This window comes from Silene latifolia, chromosome 7, assembly GCF_048544455.1.
Source record: "Silene latifolia isolate original U9 population chromosome 7, ASM4854445v1, whole genome shotgun sequence".
Taxonomy (NCBI): Eukaryota; Viridiplantae; Streptophyta; class Magnoliopsida; order Caryophyllales; family Caryophyllaceae; genus Silene; species Silene latifolia.
In genome coordinates this window covers 19,901,711-19,929,298 of record NC_133532.1, presented here as the reverse complement: position 1 = coordinate 19,929,298, position 27,588 = coordinate 19,901,711, and the positions used below count along the sequence as shown (strand labels likewise).

The 27,588-nt window shown below is 37.3% G+C and overlaps 4 protein-coding genes across 4 annotated transcripts; all 4 read left to right on the top strand.

Moving 5' to 3' along the window:
• Positions 1–2,692: 2,692 nt before the first annotated feature.
• Positions 2,693–8,917, top strand: LOC141591894 (meiosis-specific protein ASY1-like). Its single transcript, XM_074412387.1, has 22 exons — positions 2,693–2,769; positions 2,890–2,946; positions 4,081–4,177; positions 4,288–4,356; positions 4,452–4,544; positions 4,943–5,063; positions 5,177–5,246; positions 5,330–5,371; positions 5,667–5,795; positions 5,883–5,996; positions 6,075–6,117; positions 6,242–6,289; positions 6,372–6,496; positions 6,577–6,589; positions 6,701–6,777; positions 6,876–6,980; positions 7,496–7,646; positions 7,724–7,800; positions 7,895–7,952; positions 8,037–8,170; positions 8,383–8,520; positions 8,616–8,917. The coding sequence occupies exons 1-22, from the start codon at positions 2,767–2,769 to the stop codon at positions 8,667–8,669; spliced, it is 1,818 nt and encodes a 605-aa protein (XP_074268488.1). The 5' UTR covers positions 2,693–2,766; the 3' UTR covers positions 8,670–8,917.
• Positions 8,918–9,435: 518 nt separating this feature from the next.
• On the top strand, positions 9,436–11,257 carry LOC141591893 (UDP-glycosyltransferase 87A1-like). Its single transcript, XM_074412386.1, has 2 exons — positions 9,436–10,049; positions 10,316–11,257. Exons 1-2 carry the CDS (start codon positions 9,536–9,538, stop codon positions 11,179–11,181), a joined length of 1,380 nt encoding a protein of 459 aa, XP_074268487.1. The 5' UTR covers positions 9,436–9,535; the 3' UTR covers positions 11,182–11,257.
• Positions 11,258–18,055: 6,798 nt separating this feature from the next.
• LOC141590938 (UDP-glycosyltransferase 87A2-like) lies at positions 18,056–19,701 on the top strand. The gene is made up of 2 exons (XM_074411444.1): positions 18,056–18,614; positions 18,884–19,701. Exons 1-2 carry the CDS (start codon positions 18,101–18,103, stop codon positions 19,585–19,587), a joined length of 1,218 nt encoding a protein of 405 aa, XP_074267545.1. The 5' UTR covers positions 18,056–18,100; the 3' UTR covers positions 19,588–19,701.
• Positions 19,702–21,694: 1,993 nt separating this feature from the next.
• On the top strand, positions 21,695–26,857 carry LOC141591892 (uncharacterized). The gene is made up of 9 exons (XM_074412385.1): positions 21,695–21,754; positions 22,006–22,067; positions 22,626–22,770; positions 22,864–23,115; positions 23,616–24,615; positions 25,167–25,417; positions 25,507–25,580; positions 26,142–26,244; positions 26,530–26,857. Exons 3-9 carry the CDS (start codon positions 22,717–22,719, stop codon positions 26,560–26,562), a joined length of 1,767 nt encoding a protein of 588 aa, XP_074268486.1. The 5' UTR covers positions 21,695–21,754; positions 22,006–22,067; positions 22,626–22,716; the 3' UTR covers positions 26,563–26,857.
• The last annotated feature ends 731 nt before the right edge of the window (positions 26,858–27,588 follow it).

The window sequence follows — 27,588 nt, the reverse complement described above, 5'->3', positions numbered from 1 at the left end:
GAGGGATCAATTGAATCCCATGAAACCTCACTGAAAACGCCCCTAACAAATAGGCGTCAATACGTTTGAAGAAGCCAATAGGCTAACATGGAGATTTTGACACGCGAGTACGCGACCTCCTACTCATAACCATTAGTTTTATCCACTATGCCACACATAATTTTATAATTCTTGTATCACGTGTAGTATATATAGTACATACTAGTTTTTTTGCCCGTGCGTTGCACGGATATTAAAATAATGTGTGATAAATTTCATAATAAAATGAAATATAGACATATAGTACATCGTTCATGTCTAAGATTTTATGTATGCCGCATGACCAACAAATAATTCCCATTAACATAATATTGACATAAGAATAAAAAAGTGTTTGATTAATAAAATACTTTTTTTTAGGAAAATAAAACCAATATGAAGTTTATATATATGATACTTGGACTGATAGTTTTTAGAATTTGTTCATTAATACCTGTTTGTTTTTCAATTGGTCAAGGAAAACAATAATATCTACTCTGCATAATCAACTCAATGATGCAACGAATCTCCTGCTTTCGAATAACAACCATAATTTAATCATTGCTGAATCAAATTGTAATTATGTAAAAACATTTAGAGGTAGTTAAAATGTTATATCTCCCGGTCAAACTATAGAAATACGTTTGAATGTGAACCAAATTCCGACGCAATACTACATAGCTAGGGCTGATTATGACCCCCCCCCCCTATAGCAATAGTCTTGGCCCCCATCTTCTCATTTGAAACAAAATCTTTTCGCAGACCCCTATTTTTCTTCCCTATTCACACACATGATCTAAAACAATCTCATCCCTTGAAAGATTGATCCTTGTCTCCGAAACTTATCTCAAATTTATCCAACCAAGTGAAAAACTAAACTCCTACTTCTTCAAAATTCCACCATCCGATGGAAACTAACCCCTGCTCTCGACAATGTTGTTTTTTTAGAAAAATAAAACCAATATGAAGTTTATATATATGATACTTGGGATTGAGGGTTTTTAGATTTTATTCATTAATACCTTTGCGTTTTTCAATTGGTCAAGGAAAACAATAATATTTATTCTGCATAATCAACTCAATGATGCAACAAATCTCTTTCTTTAGAATAACAACCATAATTTAATCATTCTTGGGTCAAATGGTAGTTACGTAAAAACATTTACAGGTAGTTAAATGTTATATCTCCCGGTCAAACTATAGAAGTATCTTTGAATATGAACCAAATTCCAACGCAATACTACATGGTCAAAATTTTGCTTATGACACCCTCTATAACAATAGTCTTGCCCCCATCTTCTCATTTGAAACAAAATCCTTCACGCAGATCCCTATTTTTCTTCCCTATTCACACACATGATCTAAAACAATCTCATCCCTTGAAAGATCGATATCAAACTTTGTACTTATCAATAATTTGTGAATATCTTATTTAAATTTTGATTAAGATACGTTTATATAATGACAAATGAATGTAAATAATATAATAATAAATCAATAGAAGTTGAAGTGTTTTGTGAGGGAAATAACTTTAAAATTAGTAGGAGAATACATATGACATTTGAAAAATAAACTTCGTATTATGTATAATTAAATATGACATTAACAATAATAAAAGACGTATGGACATATTTCAAATACTCATTTTACTCTTTACATGCGTAAATTCCATGTCGTACGTATTATGCATGCACATTTGTCACAACCTGGTTCGCCATAGGGCCTTTTAGCCTCATAATACCTCATTTTTTTAATCGGAAGTTGTTATAAAATTGGATATTATAAATTTATCAAAAGTTTTTTTCTTTCTAATTTAATAAAAAGTGAACAAATACTAATGAATAATTTTTTAATATTAATAAATTATAGATAATTAATTTATTTCCTGTTTCTAATAATAAACTTGTAAAATAATTAATTAATTCTCATTTCTAATAGGAAAATCATATTCCTAATTATAATAGAAAAAATTTAAATAATTATTATCTCCTAATTCTAATAGTATAATTAGGGAAAAAAAAAGCTAATAAATTGTTAATTAATTTCCTATTTCTAATAGGAAAATGGTAAAATAATTAATTAATTCTAATTTCTAGTAGGAAAATTATATTCCTAATTATAATAGAAAAAATTTAAATAATTAATTATCTCCTAATACTAATGCCAATAGTATAAGTAGAAAAAAAAGCCTCCTTTAGTTATATATATTGATTGATTTGTGTTTGAGTTATTTAAAAAAAAAAAAAAAACAAGAACCTTATTAGTATACGCACACATAAGATGCTGTGTGTGTGCCCCGTTATCAGCCACTTCTACATCAGCCACGAATAACACTCGTATAAAACGATTTAGCAAAAAATATTATAAAAATTAAACTATAACGACGTTGAGCCTTGAGAGCGCAATAAATATTTACGGAATACTCAGCCGATAAACTCAACAACATGACATCACACTGTCACAGACTCACAATCACACATCATTTCTCCAACTTAACCAAGTCAGTTATGCATTAACCAAGTAACCACCTAAGTGACTTAACCATGGTTAAGTAGTTCACCCTTCGCGGCTTTTTCTATAAAACGCCAACTTCCATATTTCTCCGCTCATATTTTCATTTGTTTACTCCCGTTTCAATTTCAAAATATCTCTTACACACAACACTCACACTCACACTCTCTCTCATCTACCTTGCTCTACAAGTTCCAGCTCATTACAGACGACGTCGTTCGTATTCAACCTACGAAAATGGTTAATTTCGCTTCGTCGATCATAAAACTTCTCATTACATTTACTTTTCATGAATCTCACTGCCTTAATTAATTAAGCATGTTCGATTATTGCTGAATTATTCTTTTGTGAATTTTTCAGGTAGTAGCGCAAAAAGTGAAGGAAGCGGAAATCACCGAGCAAGATTCGCTGCTTCTGGTATACAACTTCTCATTACATTACGAAACTATTTTATTTTATTTTTGTTTTGTTGTGTATTAGTTTTGGATTACACGTTGTTGATGAGTTTTATGCTCGGAAATTGTTATAGTTTCAATAAAATCACATTTCTACAGCTTATACTTCGAAAATTCGATTATATAATTGTCGCTTATTGTGGTTTGATCGTCGGAATCAATGTTTTGTCGTTATTAAGTTTAAGTTATCGCGATTGTGTTTTGTTCGGCGAAATTGACGTTTCGTTGTTAATTAAGCTGGAATTTGGCGATTTGTTGCTAAATCTGTTTATATATCGAGTTTAGACATCGCAGATTTAGCTAATGCGGTGTGTTTTCAGCTATTAAACATGTACATATGCTTATTAACGTTCAGTTTTGGAGGCTTGTGATTTAAACTTCTCATTATATTTCGGAACTCTTTTGATTTACTATTTTCCGTAGATTTGTTTTGAATTACTCGTTGTTAATGAGTTCTATGCGCAGAAATCATTGGAAGTTTTAATTAGATCACATTTCTACAGTTTATGCTTTGGAAATTCGGTCAAGTTATCGCGATTGTGTTTTGTTCGTAAATTGACGTTTCATCTACTCATCGTTGATTAAGCTGGATTTTCTCGATTTTTTACGGAAACTGTGTTTACATTGAGTTTATACATCTCATATTTAGCTAGTTTTAGTTATTAAACATGTTTATATGCTTATGTTCGTTCCGTTTTGGAGGTGTACAGCGTACTTACTTAAATCTCATAATAATCGAAATTTTAGTTTACACTGACTGTTCATAATTTGTATCCGCAGTAAACGTTGGTTATGGAACGATTTGTAAACATTTGTTTCGGAATTCGGCGTGATGGGTAGATCTGTAGATCTGCAGTAAACGTTAGTTATTAAACATGTTTATATGCTTATGTGCATCTTTGTATTTTTATGGATTTCTGCAGTTTTGATCTGCTTTTCCGAGGCTATTTTAGTTGTTATATGCGATTAGAAGTAACAAGTAAATTATAAAGAACTTGTAGCTCTTTCAAATTTTGAAAAGCAAAAGTGAAACAGATTTGTTTTCGCCAATCTGGATTATGATCACTCCTCTGTGTCTGTACTGTATGAATTGCAGACGAGGAACTTGCTGCGAATTGCTATCTACAACATCAGTTACATTAGAGGTCTATTTCCTGAGAAATACTTCAATGACAAGTCTGTTCCTGCTTTAGGTACATTTCATTAGACTTCGCTTATGTGGTGGCTTAAATAAACAATCCTATCAAGTGGATTTTTTTTTATGGTTGAAAGCCAATGTGATATATATATAAACACTGTACAGAGATGAAGATAAAGAAGCTCTTGCCACTAGACGCTGAGTCTCGTAGACTGATTGATTGGATGGAGAAAGGCGAGAGCTCATTCAACTTAAGCTTTCATGTTAAGAAGTTTGTCTATGTAGCGAATTCGCCTAGTGATATTAAGCTGTATGCTGTTATTTTCCAGGTGTCTATGATGCACTGCAGAAGAAGTATTTAAAAACACTATTGTTCAGCATCTGTGAGGCGGTCAATGGTCCAACTATGGAGGAATACACTTGTGAGTTTTCTGCTATAAATTTCAAACTCATTACTTGTTCCATGAATCACTGATGGTGTTTAATATGTTATAGTTGCTCTTCGTCTTGTATTCTTTATTGTATAATTATTTGACGTAATTTATATGTATAAACTTCAAAATGAATTGTAATGGGCCATAAATTATGACTGAGTTTCAACTTTCAACGAATCAGTCATTTGACTGAATTGTTATGCTCATATGCTGTCATTATGCAGACTTGTATTGATTTGGTGAGAATCGTTAGGAGTTGTTGGCTCTTGTCGTCAATCCTAGATTTCTCCCTTGTTAAATTCATTGTTTGTTGCGATCTTAATTTAAGCAGGTAAATATCTGAGCATCTGACCAGCAATCCTTATTGTTTGTAACACTTCCTGCAGTTTCCTTTAGCTACCCAAATCCAAACAGCGAGGAAGTCTCTATGAATATCAGTCGCGCAGGATCTAAGAAGCAAGGAGGAACATTCAATTCTACCAATGAAGTTACTCCGAATCAAATGAAGTATTATTATGAGCTTTCTTGATGTTCCTAGTTGTTTGCTAAATCTCCTCTGCTCCGAAAGTTAACTTCCTCTATTACAATCGATGTTCTGAGTTTGAGGTATAATTTTGCAGGAGCTCTGCATGCAAAATGATACGCACTTTGGTTCAGCTCATGAGGACACTTGACAAAATGCCAGAAGAGGTAATAACAAGATTAAGAAAGTTATGAACATTAATATTGTCTCGAACATATACTATACATGATTATGGTTGTTTGCATTTCAGCGCACTATATTGATGAAGCTGCTATACTATGAGGATGTTACGGTATGTCATTTTGGATGTTTATTGTCTTAGTGCTAGTTTGCTCGTAAGTCTGTTATTCATATGTACTTGTAATTTTGATCAATTCTATGCTGACAAAACTCGTAGTACATTGTATGTTTAAAATCTAGGTGATGTTTGATATGATATATGCTTATACAGTTGTTAGCTTGAGAGTGTCACTGATACCTAAATATCCGTTTTCCTGGCTCCAGTATCTGCTTCTTTTGTTACACATTGTTAAGAATTTTTCTATAAGAATTCATCCTTGAGACTAATACAAAACTGAGTTTTGCAGCCTGCAGATTATGAACCACCATTCTTCAGAGGGTGCACAGACGAGGAAGCCCGTAATCAGTGGACAAAGAACCCTTTGAAAATGGAGGTCGGGAATGTGAACAGCAAGCATTTTGTGCTAGCGCTTAAGGTGAGTTTGTGAAGCGCTTATGTTGTTGAATGAGCAGTAGGTTACATTTATTGCTACTTTCTAAGACAAAACTTCCAACATTTTCAGGTCAAGAGTGTCCTCGATCCTTGTGAAGATGACGATGGAGAGAACCAGGATGAGAGTGTGAGTTTGGGAGCTGATTCTACTAGAAAAGACGATGACTCTGAGACTGGCAATGAGGTCTGTCTACTGTTTGCTGCTTGATTGTAATAGATTGTGTATGAGGAACAATTCTAACATTTTCATTTATTATCTCAGGTGAGCACATCAGAAGAGGATCAGTACATTGTCGCACCAGTGGGTAAACATCTATTCTTTTCTCCTTAAAAGCAGTACTCACATCTTATTACCACTTAAAAGATGATTATATGAATTTGTAATCATGGGTGTCTATTTATTTTTCATTGCTTGTTTTGTTACATCAGACAAAGACCAACCATGTCAACAAGATACCATTGTTTCAGAAGGTAATGGCGAAGTTATTTCTCCATGGTCAGACTTATCAAATCTAGGGTAGAGGATTGTGCTAATTATTCAAAATTACTTGCTTGTCAGATGAAACCCAGGATTCAGCTGAAGATGAACATCAATTAAGTCGGGTTAAGGACTGGATTAGCTCAGCTCAGTTCGACACTGTGGAAATCACTGATGTGCTTGCAAATTTTTCAGATATTTCTGTGGTATGTATTGGTTTTTTGAGCTCCGGAAATTTGGAACTGTTATCTTGTTTCTGTTTATGAGATTTTATTAATGATTTCAGGTGTTGATAGAAGGTAATGCTTCGTTTATCCGCTGTAAAACTCGGCACTGGCAAAAGGGAGTATGACACAGTCTTGAACATCTTATTATTGTAGACATGAATTTATAGTTTGAATTGATGACAGAGATCATGGAGAAGCTTGTCGGAGAAGGTTTTATTTCTAAAGTTGGAAAAGACATATATGCTGTTGTCAAACCAAAGGTGGTTTCAAATTTCTGTTACCTCCAAGATGCTTTTTTGTTACACCCTAACCCTTTTTCAGAGTTCCAGCTTCCAACCGCCCCTTTGAAAAATTGCAGGTAAATGAGTATGAATTCAACGTGAAAGAAGAAGTTGACAACGGGGTATCACAGAATGGAGATAAGAGTGTTCCGGCCTCTGGAGAAGATTACATGTATATGCAGGTTGGTTCGATTCCCCCACTTTCTCGATTGAGTTTCACTACTAAATATGGTGTCTGGCACAATTAGCAGCTTTACTGATTCAACTTCTAGAGTCTACACCTAAGAAATACGGAGTACTTAGCTTTCTCCTTATGGTATATAATACTTTTCACTATATTCTGACGATCTTACAAAAGTAGCAGAACCTGTCAAGGACATTATCTAACAATGATAGATAAAAACAACCAGATCTCTTCATAGTTGGGCAAATGCTCGGCCCTCTTGGCCTTTTTAGTTTATACATAGATAAATGGTTGGGTGGTGAATAAATCATACAAAAGGCCAATGGTTTTACGGAAAGTCTCTCGACAGAGAAGTACAATCTGCTCCACAGCTTGGGCAGATCGCTTAGCCCCGTTCATCATCGGTCAAACTTTGACTCCCTGACCTTACAACAAATTTCTCAATAATTTGGTCAAGTTGATGATCAATATTGTGCAGATTGCAGTATTATTCACTAGTAATAATGAATGCAGGCTTTGTACCATGCTCTTCCAATGGAATATGTGACAATCGCCAAACTTCAGACCAAGCTTGAGGGAAAGGCCAACCTAAATACAGTGAGAAAACTCATTGACAAAATGACCCGAGAAGGATTTCTTGAAGCAACAAGCAACCGCAAGCTTGGTATGTGGAATTTTGTACCCTTTGTTTTTTATAACTGCATACAAGAAATCTTTATTTGTCCTGTTTTTTTGTCACAGGGAAGCGTGTAATTCACTCAGAGGTGACAGAGAAAAAGCTAAGTGAAATTAGGAAGGTGCTAGACTATGATGCTATGGTAACGTTCTAATCATCACATGGCAGTTTTAACTTGAAGGTTACTTTCGCTCTGGAATTAAGGATTTTTCTAATAACAAATCCTCTCTGAACAGGATGAGGATGTTCCCGAACCACAAAATAACTTGAACCAAATTGAATTTGGAAAAAATGGTAAAAATTCACTAGTATTTCTGATCTTTTACAAACCACTAGAAGGTATATATCATGTTGGCTAATAATTTGACTGATCCACAGGTAACAAGAAGGCTGATGTTTCGACTTGTGGGGCTCTGCACTCAGTTGGATCAGACATCACACGTATGCGTGTACGACCTGAATCTGAGTTGAATCAAAATGCTTCTCTTAATACCCCCACAAGCAAAGCCGGGGTAAGGACTTCTATAGTACATCTACCTCGGTTCACTATTGTAACTTTGAAATTGTATTTCTGTAGGAGTAAGTCTTATTTGAGACACTGCTATTTAAATTTATTATGACACTGATACTATAATAACTAAAATGGTCACTTGCTAGTGTCAAATATTCATTAATGATGTAAAAAGGTTGCGAAATAAAAGACTCTCTGTTGATGCTGAAACAGCCAGTTGCGTCAAGGGAAAGCGTTGTACCTGGAAATGGTAAATCCAAACTGGGTGGATTCAATAAGAACACCAAAGAGGGTGATGATATAATTTGCAGCAGGCCTTCTCAAGACAAGCGTTCAAGGAAGGCGAGCACGGTAAGCTTTCATTGTCTTAGTAATAAAGCAATGCAAAAGTTTGAAGGGTATGAGTTAAATTCTGACTTATGATCTGTCTTTTCGGTTCAATGTAGGTGAAAGAGCCGATTATTCAATATATCAAACGCCAGAAATCTCAACATGCTTAGGAAGGATCGAGCTTGCTGCATTCGAGAGGAAAACCTCTTTGCTCTCTAGCTGTTTTGATGATATTGTTTCCTTAGGAGTTCAGTCACACCCTTTCGGAGTAGGACCGCCTATGAATTTCATCTTACAAATATCACTGTTGTAGCGTTGCTTTAGTAACTTTTTGATGGGGTTTCACTGCCTGGTTGATTTATTTAGCAGTTATAATCAACATTATATTGTGACTGAAGGTTGTAGTCTGTTTTTAATTCTATTCGTGAAAATTAAAAGACGGAATGAAAATTTTCATCTTAATTACATTAGAATCTAACTTTGCTCTTTCAGCGATGTGTTGGTATGTTTACTACATGATCTGCAGTACTCCGTTTATTGTTTTAATGAAAGTTCCGATGAGCTGCGAGAATGACGACGATTTGCCTACTCTAATGGCACAAGTCACATAACCAAATGTGTTTGGTGTGGTGGTTGCTCATCTCATCCCTTAACCACGGTCGCCGGTTCGATCCTCTTGCCAGGAATGGAAAAGAAACTCTTTTTGGCCAGTTACCTCTTCTTCGTGAGAAAGACGCGTGGCGGGGATTATCTGTTGTTATCGACGGTGACACCCCTTTATTTTACAAAAAAAAAAAAATGGCACAAGTCACATAACCTAGATTTTTGGTATCTTTCTCGCTTTATGAAATCTACACACATGGGTTGCGGTCAGAGGTGACATGAGATAGACATATAGTCCATCACCTCATATCCCAAGGCGTGCAACATTTGGACCCCCACACTATCAACTTGATATATACACCTCAATAATTTGCACTTACTCTTGCTCCATTATTACTACACAAACTTCCCACTTCTTCCTCCTCCATCAATCATGGAGTTCAACCATAGTCAACAACTACCACGAATACCGGCCTGCCACGTGGTAGCAGTCCCCTATCCAGGAAGAGGCCACATTAACCCAATGCTAAACCTCTGCAAACTATTACTACTAACAAAACCCAACGACCTCATCATAACTTTTGTCGTAACAGAGGAATGGCTCGGCTTCCTCACCGCTGACTCCGAGCCTCCGCCGCCTCCTAACCTCCGTTACTCAGCCGTTCCTCAAGTTATCCCTTCTGAGCTTGGCCGAGCAGCCGACTTCCCCGCCTTCCTTGAAGCCGTTCTTACCAAGTTGGAGGACCCCTTTGAACGGCTTCTGGACCAGCTCCAGCCCCCAGCTTCGATTATTATCTACGACTCGTATCTTACTTGGGCTGTCAGTGTGGGTAACCGGAGGAATATTCCGGTAGCAGCTTTTTTTACAATGTCAGCTTCATTTGCTACTGTTTTTGTTCACTTTGATTTGTTGGTTAAGCATGGTCAGTTCTCTCTTGATGTCTCAGGTAACATTATTGTACCCATTGTTTTTTTACTGTTCCTTTTTTTTTTTTTCCTTCTTTTGTCGTTGCACGGCCTTAATTATTACTGAGTTACCTTGTTCGCTACCTTCTTCAAACCCCGTACATTGTAAGAATGTAGTAAATTGAAGTCGATTGAGATTAACACGGAAAGTCGGAAAGTATGTCAACTAGTTTTCTAAAATATAAATTGATAAAACATATGTTCAGTCAATAGTTTTATTACTAATAGTTGATACTTACTGTTTTAGAAAGAGGAAATGAAGTAGTGGACTACATTCCAGGACTGCCTCCAACCACTATAGCAGATATGCCAACAATTTACCATGGAAATGGTAAAAAGGTTTACCACAGAGTCCTCGAATCGATATCAGCTCTAAAGAACGCACAATATGTTGTGTTCTCTTCAATTTATGAGTTTGAAGGGCCTGTGTTAGATTGTCTAAAAGCCAAACTGGGAATCCCGGTATACCACATTGGCCCAATGATACCGTATTTCAACCTCAAACAAGACACCATGATCGACAACAATAGTTACTTCCGATGGTTAGATTTGCAACCTAGACACTCTGTCTTGTACATCTCACAAGGAAGTTTCCTTTCGGTTTCAAGTGCTCAAACAAAGGAGTTTGTTGAGGGTGTCAAAGAAAGTGGTATACGATTCTTATGGGTAACCCGGGGTGATAATTCTCAATTCAAAGACGGTGTTGGTAAGACAGGGTTGCTGGTGCCCTGGTGTGATCAACTGAAGGTATTGTGTCATCCTTCAATAGGCGGGTTTTGGACACACTGTGGGTGGAATTCTACCAGTGAAGGCATTTACGCGGGTGTACCAATGCTGACTTGTCCAATATTCTGGGACCAAATCCCTAATAGTAAGCTGATAGTGAACGATTTGAAGATTGGTTGGAGGGTCTTGAAGAATGGTGTTGTGCCGGAAAAGGTGCTTACTAGGCAAGAAGTAGCTACCCTTGTTAGGAAATTCATGGACTCGGAAAGTGATGAGCGCAAAGAGATGGTTGTACGAGCTAAAAATGCAAGTAATACTTTCAGAAAGGCAGTTGAAGATGGAGGTTCAACTGCTTCTGATTTTGCATCTTTCGTCAACAGCATTTGACAACACCGCCGTCTCTCATACAACAACATTATTCTTGTTAAATGTTGACAGTATAATTGAAGGACTAGTTTTTTAGGTGTAATCACTTCCCTTTATCTTGTCTGAATGTTAGTAATAAATGTGCTGTAGTTAAATTTTATTGTCAAACTGTCTCATTTGAGAATTTGCGGCATTAGTAATATTGTTTTTTTTTTTTTTTTTTTTGACAGTTGGATAATTAAGAAAGGTACCTATTACAACAGACGAACCCTTCTTGCAATGTTGTGTGCAAGACGGTTCAAAGATCTAGGAAAAAAACGAAAGCTTATACAATGAAAAAACGGGCATAAGTCTAAAATATCCAAGATAACAGCATTACAGCAGTGACTTCTTGAAACGACCCCAAAGATCTGCAAGATGACTTGTAGACAATCCAAGAAACGACCCGGATGAAGAAAGCCCGATTCCTTCGCCCAAATAAGGGTTTGCCTAATGCCAATTGCCTCTGCTTGCTCCGCTGATTCTGCTAGTGTAGAGTAGTGAAACCTATTTCCAACGAAACTTTCAGAAGAAAAACTATCTAAAGAAGAGACACACCATCCAATTCCAGTTAACAGGTCATCTTTCCAAGCAGCGTCGACACAGACGAATCTTGTTTCACAATTGGACGATTCCCCAAAAAATTTGTTCCACTCTCCCTTTTTTATTCTTGTAATAATACGCTCATTTTCATCATCTAGATAACGTAATGACCGAGTCGTATCCAGTACAGAATTGAGAGCATCGAGAGAAGTGCCCAGCTCTGATTCGTACATTTTAATAATCCCAATAATACTGACCTGCTCTCCATTGAAGATAATTTTATTTCTTGCTATCCAAATTGCATGTACTAAGCAAATGAAGGAAAAAACCAAGAAATCATGGTCCTTTTGCCCAGAAAAGTAGTGAAGCCAATTGACAATCCACTGCTTAACCGTCACACACCTATCATTATAGGTGTTTATTCCTAGTGATGATGCTTTCCATAATCTAGAAGATATAGGACAATCTCTGAACAAATGGTCAGTGGTTTCAATGATTCCTTCATCTTCGCAAAACCGACAATGAAACTGACCTGCAATGTTCCTCTTTTGTATTTCCGCTCCCACAGGTAAAGTGTCGGTCATAATTTTCCAAATCAATATCTTCCATTTCGAAGGACCCTTCAAGTGCCATAAACTCTTTTTTATAAACATTCTTCCCTCGTCAAAAAGTCTTGTTTTATCCTTTTCAGTTCCCTTCTCTTCAATGAGCCTATGATTTGCAATACTGTACCCCTGTTTAACATAGTATTCTCCATTTCTTGAGTGAGTCCAGTAACAATAATCTGAAGCGCCTATTTTTGGGAATGGAATGGCTAGAATATGGTTGACAGTCTCACGATCAAAGAAAGCTCGAATCCGTTCCACATTCCAAAAGTTCGTGAGCATAAGATGTCTTACTTCAAGGTCCAGTAGAGAGGGTGAAACATTAAGCATGGTAACATCTCTTGGCCTTGGTACATTGCCATTAACCCATTTTGAAGTCCACACATTTAGATTAGATTGAAATCCAACCTTCCAAGCAAGATTAGGTAACATGAGTCTCGGCCCCGAGAAGACCAATGCCCCCCCATGAGCGACCATTGACAAAATGGGTGAGAATGTTTCTATGAAGGAGGTGGCGAAACCCATACTTAGAGCCTACAACTCGACTAATAAGTGAACTTTGTTGCGAAATGATTTTCCAAACATTCTTAGCCAAGAGTGCTTGGTTAAGGCTTGTAGTGTTTCTAATGCCAAGGCCCCCTTCTCCTTTTGGTTTTGATAGGAATATCTTACTGCACCAATGAATCGATCGTTCGCACCTTAAGCCCTTCCACCAAAATTGAGTAATCAAAGAATCAATCTTTGAAGACACACTTATCGGTAATTTGAAAACCGATAGAAAGTAACATGAGAGGGTAGAGAGGACCGAATTGATGAGACATAATCTTCCCGCTGGTGTTAAAAGTAATCCATTCCACGAGGATAGCCTTCTTCGCACATTTTCAATAACATTTCTAAAAATCACTCCTTTGGACTTTCCAAATTCTAAAGAGACCCCTAAATACTTACCAAACATATTAGTGGGTGAAATGTTGAAAGATTCCAAGGCAAATTTTGAAATAGCCAATGAAGTATCTGAGCTGAAGTGGATAGCAGACTTCTGCTTGTTGATAGCTTGACCCGAAGCTTCACAATAAGCAATTATAATATTGTTAAGCTTTGTAATATACTCCTTTTTGCTTTCCATAAAAAATATAGAATCATCAGCGAAAAATAAATGAGAAACCGCCTCACTCTCCCTACTAATCTTGATCCCTTTAATCTCCTTTCTCATTTCTGCCGCACTAATGGCCGAGGAGAGAATCTCAGTACATAACACAAAAAGATAAGGTGAGAGCGGGTCACCTTGTCTTAAACCACATGATGGCTGGAAGGAGGTCAGTGGTGCACCATTTAGAAGCACTTGATAGGAAACTGACGTAACACAATTCATAATAAGTCGTATAAGGTGCTCCGGAAACTTGAAACTAATCAAGGTTGCTTCAATAATATTGTTGGTTGCTAGGAAAATGGTACAATGGACCTGCTTCAATGGTTCCTCGTGATGCATGAATATGGGATGGATAGAGGCGTAGAGCTAACACGGAGGAGACCTATCTCAGTCAATTTGGACATTTTAGACTGAGCTATCTTTGTAAATGAGATCAACCTATGACGGTTTAGAGTCAACCATTTTTGAGTTGATTCCGAGCTGGATCACAAAACTTGAGCTAATTTCAATCTCAATTTAAAAGTTGAAACTCTATTGAGTACTTTGAGAATGTGGCAATGTCAAAAGTTGATTATCCTTATAATCCTACTCGTCTCGAATCCACACCAAACCAAATAGAATTACTCTAAAAAAAACCATCGAAATTTTGACTTACGCCCGTGTCATAAATTTGATTACGTGAGATGAACAAGTTTGAAGAATAAATCAAATTAAGGCGCGCCAAAATTAAACTTAATGCTAGTGGAAAAGTTGCCGTGTACTTAACTCGACCTAGGTCTTTTATCCCAAACTTTCGGTCTAGGAATTCGTTTAGCCGTGTACTTGCACCTTCACTATCACTCACGACTATCATATCATCCATATAAACAAGAACTCCAAGAAACACTCCATCTTTATGGTAAGTAAAAAGGGAATAATCAGCCATTGATTGCTTGAAACCATACCTCGTCAGGGAACTTGTGAGTTTTTCAAACCAATTCCTCGATGCTTGCTTGAGACCGTACAATGCCTTGTTGAGCTTGCAAACTCTTCGTGTGCCTCCATTATCGAAACCAGGGGGCATTTTCATGAACACTTCTTCATTCAAATCGCCATGTAAGAAAGCATTGTTGACATCTAGTTGGGCAATGGACCATCCTTTGGCAACGGCAACAGCTAATAAACACCGGACACTCGTCATTTTTGCAACTGGGGCAAATGTTTCATGGTAGTCAATACCTTCAATTTGTGTGTACCCTTGCGCAACGAGTCGGGCCTTATACCTTTCAATAGTGTCGTCTGCTTTGTACTTCACCTTGTAAACCCAACGACAACCTATGGGTCGCTTACCCTCTGGCAAGTCAACAATTGTCCAAGTCCCATTTCGTTCAAGAGCCTTGTATTCCTGCAACATAGCTTCTCGCCATTCCGGAATTGGGGCAGCTTCCGAATAATGTTGTGGCTCAACAATTTCATCAATTTTACTCAAAAAACACTTGTGAGAAGTAGAGAAACAATTAGTAGTGACATAATTAATTAATCAAGGGATAACGAGTACCTTTCTTTCCGGACTTAGATTGGACCGAGGGAGCTGGTGTTGCGGGGTCTATAATGCGAGTCGATTTGCAGTAGTAATCTTTCTTCCACTGTGGCTCGAACTTCTGTCGTGCACCTCGTCCCATAGGCACACCACTGTCGTCACTCTGTTCAGCCGAATCTGACTCCTCGACACTTGCTTCACCGTTACCATTCAAGGTAATTTCCTGCTGATTGTCACTCAAAATATTTTCCTCACTGTTTTCTATCACTTCCTCTATGAAAATATTCTGTTGGGCATTGGTCGCATTATCGAAATGTTCAATCAACTTTGCATTGTCATTGTCCTCCGTAGTTTTAATATCGACGAAGGGAAAAACATGCTCATAAAATGTCACATCCCGACTCTCAAAAATACGCCGTCTCTTTAAATCATACACTCTCCAACCTTTCTTATTTGATGGGTACCCAACAAAAATACATCGTATTCCCCGTTCATTGAATTTATCTCGAGATTTTTCCTTGTTGTGCACATAACATAGGCTACCAAAAACTCTCACATTATCAAGGTTTGGTTTTTGACCATATAAGACTTCATAGGGTGTTTGACCACGTAATACATGAGTGGGAGATCTATTAATCAAAAACGCAGCGGTAATAACACACTCCCCCCAAAACTCGATAGGTAAATTACCTTGAAAACGCAAAGCCCGAGCTTTCTCTAAAATATGCCTATGTTTCCGTTCCACTCGTCCGTTCTGTTGAGGTGTGTCTATGTTGCTTGTTTGAAAAACGATTCCATGTTCACTATAATATTCTTTTAATGTCCCGGAAAGAAATTTCGTTCCATTGTCACTTTGAACTATTTTAACTTGTTTTTCAAACTGATTTTTGACCATCTGACAAAAATTAATCATCAACTGAATGACCTCACTTTTTTCTCTCATAAGATAAACCCAAACGGCTCTACTTTTATCATCTACGATGGTGAGAAAATATTGAGCTCCACTCAAACTTTTCACACGATAAGCACCCCATATATCACAATGAATAAGACCAAATAAAGAATCATGACGTTTCTTATTCAACTTAAAACTGGACCGCGTTTGTTTAGCACGACAACACGGATCACAAATGTCCTTTGAATTCCAAATTAAATCAAAACCAATTAAACTAGAGAAAAGAGGCAATATACTACTCGAGGGATGGCCGAGTCTATCATGCCATAGACGTGCATTTCCTTTATTGCTGACTTTGCCCACGGACTGCTCTTGACATCCTTTGAAATAATAGACCCCGTCTTCATGCTCACCCCGTCCAATCTTCATCCTCGTAGATAGGTCCTGTATCACACAATGATTAGTATAGAAAGTCACTGTACAATTGTTTTCTTTAATAAGTTGTTGAACGGAGATCAAGTCGCAAGTTAAAGTTGGGACATATAGGACATCCTTAAGAACGAAATTGTCATTTAAAACAACTTGTCCATGTTCATGGGCAATAATATGGGAACCATTAGGAAGGCCGACTGTAGAGGGGCTTTTGCTGTGTATATTTTCGAATAAATGCCTTTGTCCCGTCATGTGGTGTGAGGCACCACTATCAAGAAGCCAACAAGTTTTATTGTTCATACCTGCACTCTTATTGCTACCTTCATTTTTAGACAAAAGGGTACGAAGTTGAGTTAATTCCTCAACTGTCAGTCCCTGTGCGATGCTGCTACTGTTACTGTCACCATCAGCAACACCGGTTGCATTAGCCCTCTGGTAGCTTCCACGACCGCCTCTGCCTCTTCCTCGTCGGCCGCGTCCTCTTCCTCTACCTGGGTTCCCCGGTTTGTCCCAGCAATTTTCCTCTCTATGCCAAGGTTTCTTGCAATAACCACAATAAAACACTTCCACTTCCTGGTCATCCGTTTCTGGTGCACTGCTGCTGCCTCGACCACGCATCTGCCCTCCTGTTACCTTTGCTGCCATGGCCGCTGCAATTTCGTGCACTTCCTCCTTGCTCTTGGTCACAGCCTTATGCCTTTCCTCTCTTAACACTAGAGCATATGCTCTACTTAGAGAAGTAATTTCATCATCCATAAGTAAATTTGAACGGATGTGACCATAGAGACTCGTGTCGAGTCCCATGAGAAACTGATGCACCTTTTCTTCCTCACGCTCTTTGAGTAATTCAGTGGCCGCTCCGCAAGTGCATTGGGGAACCTTGCTATAACTCGTCAATTCGTCCCATATCATCTTCAAATTCGTATAATATTGGACGACTGACTGATCTTTCTTCTGCTTGCATTCGTTTAATTCCCCTTTTAATTGATGCACTCTGGGAGCGTTTCCAGCGGCATAACGCTCTCGTAATTCTTTCCAAACTTCTGTCACAGTTCCTGAGAAATTAATGCTAGCGTGTAATTCTTCTTGAATTGAGCATCTTATCCATGACTTGAGCATAGCATTGCACTGTTGCCATGCTACGGCTTCAAGGGACTCTTCTTGTCCTTTAGGCGTGACTTGTTTGGTGATGGTTCCTTCGATGAAGGCCAACTTATTTTTCGCATCTAGAGCGGTCTTCACTGCATCAGCCCACAAATCATAATTTTCTCCGTTAAATTTCTTGGGAGTTAATGTCAAAGTCGGATTTTCATTTGGATGGAGATACAATGGGGAAGATGGTGAAATATGCTCAATTTTGTTATTTTCGTTTTTGGTGTTTTTGCCTGATGCATCACCGATTGTCATGATGATAGGTGAAGTTGAATTTTTGTATTTTTTTGTTTTATTTTACAGGATCAGAGTCCTGCTCTTGATACCATGAAGAAGATTAATTTGTGAAAAGGATTGTTATTAATCGATGAACAAGATAATTATACATCTAAATACAATGTACAAGATATAAAGCATATAACTAAATATCCGATCATATCTTCTCAATAGTATCTTTCTCAAATTTAGACACATGGGTTGAGGTGAGAGGTCACATGAGATATTGTCCCAAGGCGAAGTGATATATACTTCGTACACCTCAATAACTTTCACTTCTCCTGCTCCATTATTACTAAAACTTCCCACTTCTTCCTCCTCCATCAATCATGGAGTTCAACCATAATCAACAACCACTACAAATACCGTCCTGCCATGTGGTAGCAATCCCTTATCCAGGAAGAGGCCACATTAACCCAATCCTAAACCTCTGCAAACTATTACTACTCGCCAAACCCAACGACCTCATAATCACTTTTGTCGTAACAGAGGAATGGCTCGGCTTCCTCACCGCTGACTCCGAGCCTCCACCGCCTCCTAACCTCCGCTTTTATGCCGTTCCTCAAGTAATCCCTTCTGAGCACGGCCGAGAAGCTGACTTTCCCGGCTTCTTTGAAGCCGTTCTTATCAACCTGGAGGACCCCTTTGACCAGCTTCTGGATCAGCTCCATCCCCCGGCTTCGTTTATTATCTACGACTCGTTTCTTGCTTGGGCTGTCAGTGTGGGTAGCCGGAGAAATATTCCGGTAGCAGCTTTTTTTACTATTTCAGCTTCATTTGCTACTGTTTTTGTTCACTTCGATTTGTTGGTTAAGCATGGTCACTTCTCTCTTGATGTCTCAGGTAACATTATTGTACCCATTGTTTTTTTTACTGTTTCTTCTTTTTTTTCTTCTTTTTTCGTTGCACGACCTTAATTATTACTGAGTTACCTTGTTCGCTACCTTCTTCAAACCCCGTACATTGTAAGAATGTAGTAAATTGAAGTCGATTGAGATTAACACGGAAAGTCGGAAAGTATGTCAATTAGTTTTCTAAACTATAAATTGATAAAACATACTGTATGTTCAGTCAATGGTTTTATTACTAATAGTTGATACTTACTGTTTTAGAAAGAGGAAATGAAGTGGTGGACTACATTCCAGGACTTGCTCCAACCACTATAGCAGATATGCCGACAATTTACCATGGAAATGGTAAAAAGGTTTACCACAGAGTCCTCGAATCGATGTCAGCTCTAAAAAATGCACAACATGTTGTGTTCTCTTCAATTTATGAATTTGAAGGACCTGTGTTAGATTGTCTGAAAGCTAAACTGGGAATCCCGGTATACCACATTGGCCCAATGATACCATACTTCAACCTCAAACAAAACACCATAATCGACAACAGTAGTTACTTCCAATGGTTAGATTCTCAACCGAAACACTCTGTCTTGTACATCTCACAAGGAAGTTTCCTTTCGGTTTCAAGTGCTCAAACAAAGGAGTTTGTTGAGGGTGTCAGAGAGAGCGGTGTTCGATTCTTATGGGTAACACGGAGTGATGATTCTCTATTCAAAGACGGTGTTGGTGAGACAGGGTTGTTGGTGCCCTGGTGTGATCAATTGAAGGTGTTATGCCATCCTTCAATAGGCGGGTTTTGGACACACTGTGGGTGGAATTCTACCAGTGAAGGCATTTACGCGGGTGTACCAATGCTGACTTGTCCAATATTCTGGGACCAAATCCCTAATAGTAAGCTGATAGTGAACGATTTGAAGATTGGTTGGAGGGTCTTGAAGAATGGTGTTGTCTTAGGAAAAGGTGCTTACTAGGCAAGAAGTAGTCCCTTGTTAGGAAATTCATGGACTCGGAAAGTGATGAGCGCAAAGAGATGGTTGTACGAGCTAAAAATGCGAGTAATACTTTCGAAAAGGCGATTGATGATGGAGGTTGTTTGCTTCGATTTTGCATCTTTCGTCAACAGCATTTGACAACACCGACGTCTGTCATACAACAACATTATTCTTGTTAAATGTTGAGAGTATAATTGAAGGACTAGTTTTTTAGAAGGTGGAATCACTCCTCTTTTTCTTGTCTGAATGTTAGTAATGAATGTGCCGTAGTTAAATTTTAGCGTTTTTTGTCAGATAGCACCTAACATTTACGCTTTCTGTAAAAATAGTACCTAAAGTTTTTTTTTTTGCTCAATAACACCTAACATTTTCTATTTTTGTCTAATGACACCAAAATCACTTTTCCGTCAAAAAAAGTCAAGAAACCGTCTTGACTAACGGAGGAAAGGCCGAGTTGGTTGTAATTTGTAAACTCATTCTATTTCTTTCATATACATACCTCCATCTCACCAATCTTATTCTTAAGTGACTTATTTTCATTCAACAAGCCATTTATATCACTTATTTGCCAATAAGTCATATCCTCATCAATCCACTCGAAGAAACGACACCCACACAACCTCGTCTCCGCATTGTAGAACTTGCAGGCCATGAATCTTCTGCCCGGATTTTGGTGTGTTCATGATGTTTTCTCAGCCACTAGAATGCCACAATTGCATTTCACCCGATTTGTTGAGTTTGGGGATGAGTTTGAATAAGGCATATTGGATTGAATGGATGATGAGAGAAAGGGAGAAAATTGAATAAGGCAAAAATTGGGGATTTAGAGAATGGAGAAATAAAATTGGAGAGGGTGGGGGTGTTAAATAAGGGATTTAATTGGAGGGAATTTGAGTTCAATTGAAGGGAAAACAAAAATATGGGAAATGGAAGTTGGAATTGGAGGGTAAAACATAAAAAATAAGGTTACAATGCCAATTCATCCTTCCCTCCGTTAGTCAAGACGGTTTCTTGACTTTTTTTGACGGAAAAGTGATTTTGGTGTCATTAGACAAAAAATAGAAAATGTTAGGTGTTATTGGGCAAAAAAAAAACTTTAGGTACTATTTTTACAGAAAGTGTAAATGTTAGGCGCTATCTGACAAAAAACGCTAAATTTTATTGTCAAACTGTCTCATTTGAGAATTTACGGCATTAGTAACACTGTTGGTTGCTAGGAAAATGGTACAATGGAACCTGCTTCAATGGTTCCTCGTGATGCATGAATATAGGACGGATAGAGAATGTGGCAATATCAAAACTCATAAATAACAAATTTACTATCTTTGTAATTCTACTCGTCTCGAATCCGTACTAAACCAAATAGAATTACTCCTAAAAAAATCATCGAAATTTTGACTTACGCCCAAGTCATATGTGATTACGTGAGATGAATGACAAAACAACACAAGTTTGAAGAATAAATCAAATGAAGGCGCGCCAAAATTAAACTTAATACTAGTGGAAAAGTTGCAGCTTATATTATCCAAAAAATAATATAAAACTATCTACTGCTATTCGAATAGGATAGTGATAGGGCGCCACCGGGTGACGTCCAAATTGGGTGTCACCCTCTCACAAGCATTCTTTATTAAAGGGGCCCGCACTCACCCCATATGAGAGGGTGGCGCCCAAATTTGGACGTCACCCGGTGGCTCCTTCCCTATTTTCTTATTCAAATTATTCGAAGGATAGTGATAGGGCGCCATCGGGTGACACCTATTGGCGCCCACCTCTCACACGGGTGAGTCTGATGCCTTTAATAAAGAATGCTTGTGAGAGGGTGACACCCAATTTGGACGTCACCCGGTGACGCCCTATCACTATCCTTCGAATAATTTGAATAAGAAAATAGGGAAGGAGCCAACTCCCTCGAATTTATTTTTTTAATCAAATTTCCGTTGACAAATTCATTTTATAATCCAATTTCCTTAAACCAACCCAATTTTCTTCATCATCATCTTTTATATCTCCAAATTTTGCGTTTTAATTTTATCCCTGAGTTTTCCTTGATTTTTTGAGATCAAGTTAAGTAAACATTAATTAACCCTCTTTTGATCAAAAGCAATTAAGGGTTTCAAGATTGTTGCAGCTTTACAGCCTACAGGTTAAATTAATTGAAATTCAGCACAATATTAATTTAATTAGCTTTATGTTGGTTCTTTAATTTGGGAAAAAGTTGTCAACTTTAATCTGATTATTGAATTTTGAAGTCATCTGGGCAAATGGGTTCAAATTGTTACTCTTCCCGTCTCAGTTATTTGTTTACTTGTATTTTAATCAAAGGTAAACAGATGATTGAGACACGGAACTATATTTTTGTCGTTTCACCTGATTTTAGTTATTTGATGTTTTCAGATAGATAGGAAATGGAGTTTTGATGTAACTAATCTCTATCCCTTGACAAGTCTTCAAATTGGGTAAGTTTTAATTTTCAATTTCATAGATCATTCTATGTATTTTCAGAAATTCATATATTTTCCTTGTAAATTTGATCATTATTTGTAAGTTCCTTGCAATTTGCTTAGTGTTGTTACTTTTAATTATGATTAAATTCATCCATCTAATTCAATTAGATTTTGATTCATTAAAAACAACTAGTTTTTCTATTTGTATCATATAAATTGTCAATCTTAAGGTAGACACCCCAATTAAATTGCATCATCCAACTTAGGTAATAAGTTAATAACTTATTCAATAACATTCATTTCGGTCTTTCGGAAATCTCTCTCAGCTAGTATCCGCGCTTGCTTGTGGGAACCAGGATTTTTCGTTAGGGGTTAGGTGGGCGAAATACTAATGGAATATAAACTAGAAAAAATCGAAAATTTTCCATTGTTTGGGGTTGGGGAGCAACCGTCCCTGCTAGCCCCCTAGCTCTACCACTGCCTGAGGCCGATTCCATAATGATTAATAGGATTATGGATTATGGACTATGGTGTGTCGATTGCTGTTAATATTCTAGATTTGTTTGGCAGGGATGTACAATCTTATCTGTCACAAGCTTACCTCTTTTTTGCTCAAAGTAGTCATAAGTTCCTCATCCTGATTGATAACCATTCTTGGCGGATGAACAATAACCACTCGAGATCCACCCACTTGAAGGAGCTCTTTGCCACTAAGGTCATTATTCTCTTAAGAAAAGATTTCAAAGAATGTTTATTGAAGTTTTATGTTAATCATCTTGTTTTTTTTTTTTTTTTTGCATTAGTGCAGTACAGATCATCGCCCTTCAAAAACACTAAGGCTTTGGAGAGGCGTTTGAGTGCACGATTTAGAGATAACTCGATATCCTCCAACGATGAGAGGAAGAAATTGTATAGGTGGGTGTCTCTTGTCAATTCTCAAAGGTGGAGAGCAACGGCTTTTTTCTCTTTGGTTGATTTACATTTAGCTTTACATGGCTTCATAGTGTTTGAGGTTTACTGGAAGGAAGTCCGTGGCATCAATTACTACAATGAGCTTCAGGTACTCTTCAACATTTTGCTGTCGTGTTACAACTAGTACAGTAATTTCTATAATTTGCGTGTGGTAGTATCAACTAAAGAAATGGAGGCGTCACGGGAACATTTATAGGGCACGGCTTACAAGGATGTATTGATCAGTTTTTGAAAAAAAAATATTATTTGAAATTGGATGCTCTACAAATGACAATGTGCATTTCTCGTTATTTGCCCCCTTCTTGAAGGCTAATTGATCTTTGTTGTGATATAAATGTGTTTCAAAATGCATAAACTTCCGGATTTCATTTTGAGGTGTCCATATATGAACTTCACTTTTCTGTAGCTGCGCGGCCAATTTGGTTTGCGAGCTCACATCTTACATCAACTTGGCATTTTCATACAAATCAGGAAGTTATTGATGGGCTGAAAGAGTAACTTTTTGTTCTACAACTGCATGTTGTCTCCTAATTATAGACTTACAACTACATGTTGGTGAACTGATTAATCTAATTTGTTTGGTGTCAGAGTGATACTTCGATGGCATTTGAAGTAAAATCTATGAGAAAGTGGGATTTCCATAGCATTGACCAAGCCACGCATTCCATCCAATCATGGTTCTCCGGAAACCCATCAGAGGTCAAGTCATTGTGGGAATGTCTAATGTTCCTCGACGATAAAGTTCCATCACATTCTCCACGAAAAATAAGAAAGCCTTTCAAAGAGCTTCTCTTTGATGACAGGAAACAAAACAGGGTTTTACCGAATGATGAATTTCTTGATGTCAAAGAATGCATCCATGATGGCAATGACACACACTGTAAGAATCTGCTTCCAGAAGACCCGGATGATCACAAGACACCTAAACAGCAAAATACAGATATTGAATCTTTTCAATACAAGGATACTCTACTCAAATTCTACTTTGACAACAGAGATCTCCCATTTACGTTCAAAAACATAATCACATCTGAAGCAAGGCTATTAACTTTGCTCGAGTCGGGCCTTCCTTCTTGGGTTATTTTCCTTCAATCATACCCTTTATTCTGCAGAGTTTACCGTCCTTGGATGCGACCTCTAGTCCGAACCCTATATGTTTTAATCTCTCTTATCACCTGCATGATTGGGTTTTATGATCTCTATAAGAATGTTCCACTATTGAAGGCCACCGCTTCTCATATTTGTGGGCCCCTTATCAACTGGATTGACACCTGGGATATGGTTTCAAGAGTTAGATATCTGGGCACAATGTTATTTCTTCAGAACTTTGAGAAAGCAATGAGGTGGTCTCTCAAAATTGGCCGGGTCATAAAGTTGGTGCTACTGATAGTGACGAAACCATTGATGGAACCACTTCAGGACCTAGCCGAGCTTACTTCACCTGTGTGGCTTCTTTTCTGTGAGGCGGGGTTAGACATCTACAATGCAGTGTCATTTGCGTTGATCTATTTATACTCCCTGGTTGTTGACCTATTTGAGCTGATATTCTCTCCGTTTCAGCTTCTGTACTCCTACATAGCATCAATAGGTATGATGCCTTGAATCAAAATTATGTGTTGTTTTATCAAATCTTCTTTATAGAACTATAGCTATCTGCCTATCTTTAGTATTCGAGAAAAAAATCACTTTGGCTGCTTGTGTCTAAAGATAACTTCACTTTGCTGCATGAGGTCTCGCATATTTCACTTTACTGACTTGAGCTTTTTGTTATTTGGCACTTTGATGACCTAAAGAGTAATTTAACCAGTATTTCATCCAAATCAGAAATACTTGTGAAGTATAATTAAATAGTTTCTGATAAAAGTATGTGCAAATTCACATTAATATTTATGTAAAATAGTTTTTGCACTTCATTATGGTTTTCATTAATTTAGATAAATTTTGACGATTTTATACCCCAAGTCATCAAAGTGGAAAACAAACAAAATCTTGGGTCACAGAATTGGAAAATTTCTCAAATCTTGGTTCCCAAACTTGGTGAAATTCGGTGGACAAGCACCAAAGTGATTTCCTATAATTTTCATCCAAGGCATCCCACTTATTTTATTCTTCTCATTTTGGATTTCTTTTGTGATACAGTTGGGTTCTTTAGCCCTGTTTTTGCTTCCCTGTTGGCACTCTGTCGCATTCCGCTACGAGTCTGTTCTGGCCTGGCAGATCATGCAGTTTCTATCTCTAGTGAAGTATACGAGGTCCTTCAAGGAGTAGTGATGGTCATTGTAAATAGAGTATCAGAAGTTAGTCAATTAACTTCCCGCGTATCTAAAGCTAAAGCCAACACAACAGAAGTCTCCATGTGGAACACTCTATGGAAGGATTTGTTTTCAAAGGTAGCTTATCAGTTGCCAATAAATATGTTTTGCTGGCTATAAATTTATTTCATTTTGTAGATCTAACTATCTAAGAATCATCCTTGCAGGTGTTTCGTTCTCTCAAGAGTATTTTGTATGGATTAATTGCATTCTTAAATACATGCAACCGGCATAGACTCAGGTTTGTTCTTTCTCGTCATTGATATGCTTGATACACCTTCCTCGGTCAAATGACTTCATTGTCCCTAGTTGCTTGGGCTTTTTATTTTAGTGGTCTTTTGTCCGACATATGCGAACACGAGAAATTTTGGTTGCTTGGTTGACCCAACTTTTGATATGTTGGCTGTGGTTGGAATTTTGTGGGAAGTCCCTCATCCCGGGAATAGAGGAACTTACTTACCTAGCTCCCACTCTATATATAGGAATTCCGTCGTCTTGTATGTAACTAAACAACTTTGACAACTTCCCAAATAGCCTTTTTGGTGTTTCCATGATTATGGCGCCATTTACACTAACAACATTACGGTAAGGCACAGTAGTGTTGTTTTCTTATGACTCATAATACAAATTGCTCCGATAGTTCCTAATTTTCGTTCACAAAAAACATAGTATATGAGATGATCCTATTTTCATGCGCCTGATTGTCTGATTCACTATCAGAAGCACAAATCGTTGAACAAATTAAATAATTAAGCAATTACAATTCATCACTGAGTGTTACTGTCACTCGCTTGTAATGCAGCATATCGAATCACCTCAGAGAGTACATCAGACGCCTGTTCCATCTCTCATTGCCAAGGTTAGCTAGTTCTCAGGGAGAAGTTGCAGAAGATTTCTGTAAGAAGGTAAATTCTCCGTACAGAATTCCAACTTAATGTAAAATCATGATTTTTCTTGTTCAACTACATGTTTAGTCATACAACTTCTTATCGTCTCAGAACAGTAAAAACTAGGAGAGCTTTAAAAGTCAGCTCTTATGCATAACAGCATAACTGCAGGAGTACTACTCCCCTGCAGGGCGACTTCAAAAACCAACATATTTTTCATGTTTCAGTTTACTAAATTTATACTGCTTAAATGGATAATTGGGAATTTTCTCAAATAACATTATTTTTTTTCTTTCCCTGCAGCAAAGTTCTGAAGATCACGTACATGTTGACTGAATGCAAAATTCAATTGAAGCGCAAGCAATCAGCTATACGGCTGGGTATTTTTCTTCAACTGTATATATGGTGTACATATATGGCTAAAGGTTTGGGTATATTTTCCGTTTTTCATTTTTTCCTCTGTAAATCTGGTTTCGTGAAGAGCCCTTGCATGTATAGAATAGAAGGAAGAAATATGGATCTCTCAACGATTATATATGCCAACACCAAAAATTTTGTAAATAGAATATTTTTTGTTACTAAACGAAAACCTAGTAGGTCATGTGGAAACTATAAAGCAAAATAGATTCAGTGGAGCTAGGGGTGGTCACTCCCATTAGAGGATGAAAATTTCAAAGTTTTTAGTTAAAATTTTCGAACTTTCTTCGAGTCTCCCTTATTTCATTACCCGTTCGTCCCTGTCGAGTTTAAATCATGGTTCCGCCTATGATTCGTGGGATTGACTACAGAACAGCAAGTGGTAGTGTTGTCCTAGAGACGCAACGTTGGGGGCGGGACTTTTTTTTTTTCTTTTTTTTTTTTTAAAAAATTGAGACCTTGAATGGATTTAATATGCAATAACTCAAGTAACATGTTGAGTAAAAGATTACAGAGTAAAAATTAATTACAAAGTACCAGATTTCCAATGATTTTATTATAGCTGCATCAACCATTTAAAATTGAAGTAAATTGGAGGGAAAAGGCCTGGCCAATATCACACAAATCAGAAGGAAACTCTAAAAATAAGAGAAGTGTGACTATGTGAAGGTAAATGAGTTAAGTTAGGTATTTGAAAATGATATTTAATTTTTGAATATAATTTAATTTTGTTAGAAATATATATGTGAGCCATTTTCAAAGTGTTTAATGCACGTATGAATACTTAATGAAACCAATCAAACATATGTTAAAGATAATAAAATGTTTTTTTTTTTGGCAGCTGTGAAAAAAGATTTTTATATAGTTGACATTTGACTCATATGACCAAATGCACTTATTTTAGTAATAACATAAACAACTACGAGTCTACGACTAAGCAATTGC

Coding starts and splice junctions, on each gene's coding strand:
- LOC141591893 (XM_074412386.1), top strand. CDS start 9,536: ATGGAGTTCAACCATAGTCAACAACTACCACGAATACCGGCCTGCCAC. Junction 10,050..10,315: donor GTTCTCTCTTGATGTCTCAG/GTAACATTATTG, acceptor TTACTGTTTTAG/AAAGAGGAAATGAAGTAGTG.
- LOC141591894 (XM_074412387.1), top strand. Junction 6,118..6,241: donor GTACATTGTCGCACCAGTGG/GTAAACATCTAT, acceptor TTGTTACATCAG/ACAAAGACCAACCATGTCAA. Junction 6,290..6,371: donor CATTGTTTCAGAAGGTAATG/GCGAAGTTATTT, acceptor CTTGCTTGTCAG/ATGAAACCCAGGATTCAGCT.
- LOC141591892 (XM_074412385.1), top strand. CDS start 22,717: ATGAACAATAACCACTCGAGATCCACCCACTTGAAGGAGCTCTTTGCC. Junction 23,116..23,615: donor ATTACTACAATGAGCTTCAG/GTACTCTTCAAC, acceptor GTTTGGTGTCAG/AGTGATACTTCGATGGCATT. Junction 24,616..25,166: donor CTCCTACATAGCATCAATAG/GTATGATGCCTT, acceptor TTTGTGATACAG/TTGGGTTCTTTAGCCCTGTT.
- LOC141590938 (XM_074411444.1), top strand. CDS start 18,101: ATGGAGTTCAACCATAATCAACAACCACTACAAATACCGTCCTGCCAT. Junction 18,615..18,883: donor CTTCTCTCTTGATGTCTCAG/GTAACATTATTG, acceptor TTACTGTTTTAG/AAAGAGGAAATGAAGTGGTG.